The 8,184-nt window shown below is 39.3% G+C and overlaps 2 protein-coding genes across 4 annotated transcripts in view; both read right to left on the minus strand.

The window, feature by feature from the left end:
- Positions 1-2,169, minus strand: part of tektl1 (tektin like 1) — a 5,700-nt gene extending 3,531 nt beyond the window's left edge. The window contains exons 1-3 of the mRNA XM_032518556.1: positions 1,682-2,169; positions 774-1,058; positions 6-110 (exon numbers count right to left, since the gene is read on the minus strand). Of these exons, the coding sequence (XP_032374447.1) occupies positions 6-110; positions 774-1,058; positions 1,682-1,975 (684 nt within the window). The 5' untranslated portion in view covers positions 1,976-2,169. The remainder of the gene's footprint in view (positions 1-5; positions 111-773; positions 1,059-1,681) is intronic.
- Positions 2,170-3,341: 1,172 nt separating this feature from the next.
- si:ch73-95l15.5 (putative leucine-rich repeat-containing protein DDB_G0290503) overlaps positions 3,342-8,184 on the minus strand; it is a 10,287-nt gene continuing 5,444 nt past the window's right edge. For all 3 annotated transcript variants that reach the window (XM_032519077.1, XM_032519076.1, XM_032519078.1), the window contains exons 6-11: positions 7,526-7,630; positions 6,030-6,179; positions 5,759-5,914; positions 5,488-5,583; positions 4,880-5,071; positions 3,342-4,215 (exon numbers count right to left, since the gene is read on the minus strand). In XM_032519077.1, the coding sequence (XP_032374968.1) occupies positions 4,111-4,215; positions 4,880-5,071; positions 5,488-5,583; positions 5,759-5,914; positions 6,030-6,179; positions 7,526-7,630 (804 nt within the window). In that variant the 3' untranslated portion in view covers positions 3,342-4,110. The remainder of the gene's footprint in view (positions 4,216-4,879; positions 5,072-5,487; positions 5,584-5,758; positions 5,915-6,029; positions 6,180-7,525; positions 7,631-8,184) is intronic.

The raw sequence follows: 8,184 nt of genomic DNA on the forward strand, positions 1-8,184 counted from the left end.
TTCACCTGAAGCTGGATCAGTGTGTTCCTCAGTGTTCCCTCCAGATCCTGTTTCAACTCTGCCAGCTCTCTTTTCTCACACAACAACAAGTAATCAGCTCCATCTCTCTCCTGTAACAGGGCAGACCTGTCAGCAAACCCATTCTCATCTCTTTGGAAAATTAAGTTCACAATGCAAAACTTAATGAGTGAATCCATCTGATGTATCACTTACACCACGTCTGGTGTTGGATTACTATTGAAGGGATTTAAAAAGGATTTTATAATAGCAGTACTTTGAGTAAGAGAAGTTTATTAATAATGTGTGAGGTGTGTGGGATTTTAACATTTTATGAAAGTTTGAGAATCATTCTGAGAATGTTTCTGCAGGTAAAATCACTTCAACATTTCCTGTGCAGAAAATAAACTAAAACGTTGGCTACATTTTGTTTCTTCTGTCCTTAGATAAACAAAAAAAAGTCCAAATCTAGAAATGGTTGAGGACAAAGGATGCCTGATTAACAACAATTAAAGTGCATACAGTATGAGAGACTATTTAAGCCTCGGCTCAAGTACAACACCACTGCTGATCTTTGTGGAGAAACTTATTTTGGGGTTTATTCTCCACAGGTCAGAGGTCAGAACGAAACAAAACAACATCCCTGAAGCGATAAATCATTCAGTGTTTTCCTTGTCTTGTATCGTCTGGTTATAGGAATGTATTCATCACACTATGGCCCAAAGAACCAAGCAGAGCGTAGGGAAGATAAGAGCAAAGAGACGAGAGTAACCTACTGTCTCAGCAATGGCTGGCCTCCTGGCCCTGCCCTCAGAGCTCCTCCTGTTGACAGTCAGATCAGTCCTGAGGCTGCGAAGCATCCTCTCCAAGTAACCCCTCTCCCTTTCCAGCTTGATACCCTCCTGGGTCACCCTGCCAGCCTGTCTGCGCAGCTGGCCCTCCACCTCCCGCACCCTCCGCATGTACTCACCGGCCAGGGCAATGCTTTCTCCGGCACACCGCTCACGCAAGCTGGTAGGGGGGAACGGGGCCACAGATGTCCTCTGGGAACCACTCTGGAACTTTAAGAATTAAGATTTTGTTTACAAAACGTATAACCAGCCTATAAATGATAATTAGTTAGGGACTACACTGCCCAACAGTAAGCAGGCCTAGTTCAAATTAACCACCTCTAACAATGACTACAGTTAAGTGTTGCCTACACGTTAATGCATCCCTAAAATAACCCAATAATGTTTTAGATTGTACTAAATACTTCAACACTGAATTTATTATTTAGGCATATAACAACTAGCCTACATTTACTTTTGATACTTAAGTAGACCTTTCTTTGTAAGAGTACATTTATACTGTTGTAAAAAATAATTTTATTAAAGTAGCCTAGCCTAAATGATAGAAATACTTCTCCATTGAAAACATCTCACCTCATCCTAAATTGTTAAAAACTTAGATCATATTTTTAAACTTGTAGGCCTGTAAGACATGTTTTTGATGCAGTTTTATTTAGCGGTGTAAAGAATAATCTGCAATGATTTACTTGTAGGCCTACTAAACTAAATGTTGTTCCTTGTGATTGACAGATTAGTGAAGTGATCCCTGGCCTCAGTTTTCAGGTTTAACCTAAAGTCAACAAATATAGGTCTAGGTCTATATCAAATCTGTTTGCACGCCTTTGTTTTCTCACCATCGCTCCTGCTGTTTGGGGCCTCGACATCTTATTTTTGCAGGTTAAGTCACGACTCTCACCGCATTCCTCCCCTGTGATCTTATCTTCGGTTGTTTCCGCTGTGTCGTCTTTGCGCTTTGGGGTGAAACCGGCGGCGGCGCTGCAGCTCTGAGGCCGGCTGCAAGTCCCGGATCGCCCAGCCCGAGTCTGCCGTACCAGGCGCTCCGCCCGCCGGATCGAGCGGACCGTCCCATCGCGCCAAGACTGTGGTCCGATGGTGACAGAGCCGAGAGGCACCGACTGGACCTGCATTTCACATGCACTTTCTTCCTAAAACAAAGTTAACAATATTTAACATCAGCTGTTACATCTCTGAAGACGATAACCCCCTAATAATGCTACGTTTCCTCTGTGAAGCATCCAGGGCGAAAACTTTGTTTAAGTGTGAGGTCCATAGCAACAGTTCCTCAAGTAACTAGAAACTCAAAGCCATTTGATTGGACAGTGAGAAGAACGCAGGGGGCACCGTCATTCAACACTGACTTTTTAAATAATTGCCCATTCATGTTCCAGTAGGCCTAGACATCTACAGGTTGTATCGGCATGACATTCTCCCGGTCTAATATTTAGTAGGCTAGGCTACAAAACATTACCAACTATGTTCATTTTAACAATTTTGTTTCTTCTACACTTAATAAAACTGAATTTAGGATGAGTTGGACTGTTTTTCAAAGGAGAGGTGGCCAATCCATATCATTAAGTAAGAAGTGTCTATAGGCCTACCATATTAGCGTATGCCTACATACTTTTACTAACAAGGCAAAGTCCTGGATTGAAAAGTCTTATTCATAGCTATGCTGTATATACTCACATTATTTGTTTTACAGATACATTATGTTTAAAACTTGATTTATCTTGAATTTAAACAGTTTTCTAAAACCCATGAAGGACAACCTTCAATTCATCAAATTTTAAATCACCTATTTGGAGATGCAAAGTGACTAAAGTTGTCAGACAAATGTAGTGGAGTAAAACAAACAATATTTACCTTATGAGATGTTGTGGAGTAGAAGTAAAACATGTGCATAAAAGGGAAATGCTGAAGTGAAGTACAATTACCTCGAGTATATACTTCGAGTACTTAGTTACATTTCAATACTGGGCCTGTGCTACATAACTTGGAGGGAGAAGTTTACTACGACTCCCAATGTGCATTTCGTCCAGAAACATCCAATCACAGAGCTAAGAATTGTGTTACACTAAATGTACTTAAACATTGATATTATTCAGGCACTAGATGTCGCACTCCCCATCCGATTCGTGCATCTGACTGGCTTCTTTTCCATAGTAACGGTGGGGGAGGCTCATGGGTATTGTAGTATTTAGAATGTAAATAAAATAAATTACAAAATATTTATCTCTATGGTTTAGAACTTTCCACCATGACAAAATGATAAAGAAAACACGATTTCTTAGAAACAAAGTTGAAATAATTAGAACTGGTGGTCATAACATAAACCAATATGATCCTGAACATTATCTGACAGAGTCTTGTGTTTCTATGGTTAGTAAAATGTAATATATAATTTAAAGAAAATGGGAATACAGAGCGGAGAGAAACACTTCTAGATCCAGCGCCATAATAGTTCATGAAATAACAGCGTCTGTAGACATAAGAAATTTGGATCAGAGTGTTTAATTCTCTTGAGCTAAAAGAAAATATCTTCATTAATAATGACCCTGACTAACACAAGACATGTAAACATTGAAAATAATTGAGAATAGGTCAAAAATAAAAACACATAAAAAGCAGAAAATTAAAGCAGTTAAAAATATATTTGGTCCTAATTCCATTCCTGCCCATAAATACCAAAAAATGACAGTTCTGTATCGAGAAAGTGAAAAGACAAACAATAAAAACGCAGCAAAAAAGTTAAATTTAGATCTTTAGCAATTTCTTACCAGCTCTTGTCCTAAAGGACATAAATGTTGCTCATACCCACTAACAATCCCACCATTTAGAAATGTTTCCATCAGCATTCCCACTGCATTAAATGCAATCTAATCACTGCCTGACCATTAGACCCATTACATTAAAAACTAACTTAATACAGTAATCTGGTGATTTTTAAATCATGTATTGAACATCCAGCTATAAGAAGCTAGACTTGACATCACTTCTTCCCCGCACAAAAAACTGACTCTCTTAAGTCTGAAATTACTGATTCACCCTAGAGAGTTAAGTAGTAGTTGGGGAATAGTACCAAAACAAGGCAGGTCTGCAAATGCAAACCTAAAAAAAAGTAAAGATAAATACTATAAATAGAAGTAATGTACACCATGATAAATATGCCAAGGAGGCAAAAAGGTGATACAGAAAGTGCAAAAGTAATCTTGTGTGTCTGTGCAGTTAGTCTGCATCTTGTCAGTACAGTAGTCGTCCTCTGTCACTGTGGGTGTTTGATGCCTGTGAGATGTTCACGTTTGTTCTGCAGGTTCTGCTGCAGCTCTCTGAACAGATGGTCCCGCTCCTCAGCATCCAACAGGATTTGCTACATTAAAGAAAAAAATAACAGATCTCAGCCACCATCACAAGTATTGATAATGAAGCTCAGATTGTCATAAACATTACATACATTTTACAAGTACAAAAATGCGCCTTTTCTGATCATTATTGGATTGACTTTAAGCAATAAGTATGTGGAGAAAGAGATAGGGCTGCAACTGATTATCTTTTGTCATTATTGATTTCTTTATCATTTTGTCCGACCAACAGTCCAAACTCCAAAGAGATTAAGTTTACAAGTAAAACAAATAGAGAAACAGAAATTCCTCACATTTGAGATATTAGAATCCTTAATTATTTTTGCATTGTTGAAGTAATAGCTCTGTAGATAATACACATAATTTTACAAATGTTATGTATATCAAATTTATTTTATTACACATTGTAAAGTGCTCATTTTGCTTTTTCCCTTGCCTTTATTGTGTTATATATCTTTTTGTGCATGTAAGCTCTATTAGTCCAGCCTTTAAACATGCGTGATTGAGGGGTGGGAGATGTAGCCTACTGTATTACAATCAAGAAAATGTGAGTTAGTTTTACACTCAGAGTTGATATGGCTCTGTTGTCTACGCTATACAAACTATACTGCGTTCCTTGTCGACATGCATGAACTGAATATTATGACTCAGACTGTAGATTCCTGTACTCACCTCTATGAGCTTGTCTCTCTTCTCCAGGCTATCCCTCAGTTTCCTTTCCTCTCTCTCTCGGTCCTCTCTGTTGTTCTGCCTGGCTCTATCAGACTCCTTTTTCTCCTTTTCTTTCTCTCTCAGCTCCTGCCGAGTTTCTCTGAGTTGATCCATCAGCGAGGCCACTGTTTGAACGTGACTCTCCTTCTGATTCTGGTAAAAAATAACGTATAAATAAGTTGAGTGGTGTTTTTTTTGTGTGCCAGTTAGCCTAGCTTAGCATAAAGACTGGAAACGGGGGGAGAAACTGCTAGCCATGCTCTGGTAACAATCTGCCTACCAAAACATCTAAAGCATTTAACATTTCTTTAATCTGCACAAAAACCAAAGTGTAAATGTGATGTAATATTTGTTCTACCTTTGTTTTATGTTTACTTTATTCAAGCAGAGGGCCATTGCGTCATTATGACTGTATTGTATTTTGTTTATTTGATTTTTACTCATAATTTCCACTGCTTGCAGAATGGTTGTGGTACGGCTCCGTGTTCCGCCGTCCGTCAACACCCACCAGGTCCATCATCTCTGGCTTCCAAGTTCCAAGATAAATGGAACGCAGTGTAATATCTCACCTGCACCATGTCTTGGTATTCCTGAAGGGATGTGGTGAGTTTAGTGACCTCCTTGCACAAGGTGGCACTGTTTCCCTCTCTGTCCCCTGCCAACCCCTGAGGAAAATAACATGTGAGTAACAGTTTCCCTTATTTAATAAAACCGAGAGAAGGAAAGCCCTTCAACTTTAAAAGGTGGAAGGAATGAACACTTATGTCATTCTATATCTCTTTAAAGTATTGGAGCCATGCCACTACCAGCAAAAGTCACAGCATTGTGTACGTATATTACCTGCACATCTTTCTGACGGCTCTCCAGCTCCTGGATCAGAGCCTCCTTCTCCTGCAGGACAGCAGCGACGGCCCGGTCCCTCTGTCTCCACAACTCCCTTTCTTTCTCCCCCTCCCTCAGCAGCCGCTCCTTCTCCCCCAGAGCCACTCGCAGGTCCTGGAGCAGGGACAAAACGCAGGTTTATCTAAATAAAACATCCAAGAGCATAGGACAAAGTACAACTGTACACAATCTATCAATAGTGTGTGTGTGTGTGTGTGTGTGTGTGTACATTGATAATATCCTGGTTGCACTGCAGCACGGTGTTGAGTGTGTTGAGGTCTCTCTCTCGGTCTCTTCCAGACTTCCTTAGTGCCTCAATCTCTTTCTCCATGCTCTTCTCCTTCTCAGTCACTTCGGACCTCAAAGTCTGCAGGACAGCCTACAGACAACAAAACATAACATTTGAGTCATCTTATTTAAATATGTCTGTAGAACTGAAACAGTTGATGAACCAGCAGAAAACGTAGTGTATGTAGTATCTTGATTTCAAGAATCAGCGTGTAGGACCTATTGGCAGAACTGGATGATAATATTCATAATTATGTTGTCATTAGTGTATAGTCCCTGAAATTAAAAATCCTGTTTTTGTTGAGCCCTTCATATCTACATAGGGAGGGGGTATTCTTCCACGGAGCCTAACATAGTGCACCAACATGTTTCTAAAGTTTTGAACGGTTGGTCGGACGAAACAAGACTTTTGAAGACGTCACTTTTGACTTTTGGAAACTGTAACAATGCTTTTCTCCCTATTTCCAACATTTAATTTCATAGACCAAAGGATGAGTCATCAAGTAGTAAAAATATTTCCCAGATTAGTCGATAATGAAAATTACAATAAAAGTGACTGTGGTCTGGAAGAGCCTTCTTTACTGCTCCAGGGCCAAGTGGAAGCAAACTGATGTAACTTTGTTCAGTTGCTGGTAAAAAGAATGTAGGAACTCTGCTAAGTGCTAAAGGAGGTGTAGCCCTTATAAACCTTACTCATGCTGTCTGTACATTAACTTCTAACCAGACCAGTGTTTCTGCAGTGTACACCAAAGGTGAATTTAAGACTTTTAAAGACAGTTTTAATATAAGACTTTTAATATCACAAGGAATGCAATTTATATCCATTCCACGTTTGTACCAGCCAAAATATGAAAGACTGATGGGAAACCAGTACCAACCATAAGGCCTAAAAGTTGTTGTTTTCAGCAGTATATAGCAATTTCTAATGATATATAAATAAGGAAATTAATGCAACCCAGATGAGCAGAAATAAAATGGATGTATGGACTGAAAGTAATTTTTCAATTTACAATCTTTTAAATCAACAATAGTCAGGTAGTTGAAGTATGAATACTAAAACGTTCAACAAACAAAACCATTTTCTGCATGAGGCACAAGATGGTGATCTTGTGTGATTTAATGCCAGAAACCAGTCATTTTAGCCAGGGTTTTTCCACGGAGCTGGAGGAGACAGCTGACATGCTACTGTTAGACTGGTTAAACTTCCTGCAGGTTTGATATAAAAAAAAATAATAACCATCATCACAAGACCTGCTCTGGTAATACAAAAGCCTTTAGGGACAGGGACAGCATTAAGTGTGATGACGATCAGAAAACGTCTGCTGCTCATGCTGATAACTGCTTTGCTTCAGTGAGTGGGTAATGTGTGTCATCATAAGCAGACCCAACATTAAGCAGGTCAATAATCAGGATGGAAAGGACAGTGTCAGCTCTAACCTTGTTGACAGATCGAGTTTCCTTCAGATTCTCAGTCAGCTTGTTGGCCAGCTCGGTCCCTGCTCCCGCCTCCACACACAGTCTTCTGATCAGACCCATACACTCCTGGAAGAGAGAAAATATCCCGTCTGTTTAGTGCTAAACAGCTAAGACACTCATAACAGTACTGTTATGGAAAACATTTTAACTGCAGTTTTTACTCTGGTTTAAAGATCCATGGCTCTTTAAAGTGTAGATTGTTGTAATATTTAAGCGTAAATCAATACAAAGAACCATAATAACTCCAGCCAAGGGTTCATATACTGAAAAAGGCAGAGCCAAGCGTATTTGCATGCAAATAAGAACCACTGCAAAGATCAGGCAGTGCAGTCATAAATCTACAGCTCCATCAAACAGACAGCCACATTCATTACTTATCTACTCAACCTAAAACTTTAAATCTGGAAAAATCACAAGACTCAGACTTGTTCATCTGAAGACAATTAAATCCTCTTGAAAATGTCGTTGACACATTTGTTATGGCAATAAAGGGATTTAAGGGACATGGTTCACTTTTTTATAGCATAGGTTTGCCATCTAACTCAATGTTCACTGCATAAAAACTGCTTATATTTGGTGTAAGCATACTGTATTTTTGTCAGCTAGATGCATGCGTGTTT

This window comes from Etheostoma spectabile, chromosome 6, assembly GCF_008692095.1.
Source record: "Etheostoma spectabile isolate EspeVRDwgs_2016 chromosome 6, UIUC_Espe_1.0, whole genome shotgun sequence".
NCBI lineage: Eukaryota > Metazoa > Chordata > Actinopteri > Perciformes > Percidae > Etheostoma > Etheostoma spectabile.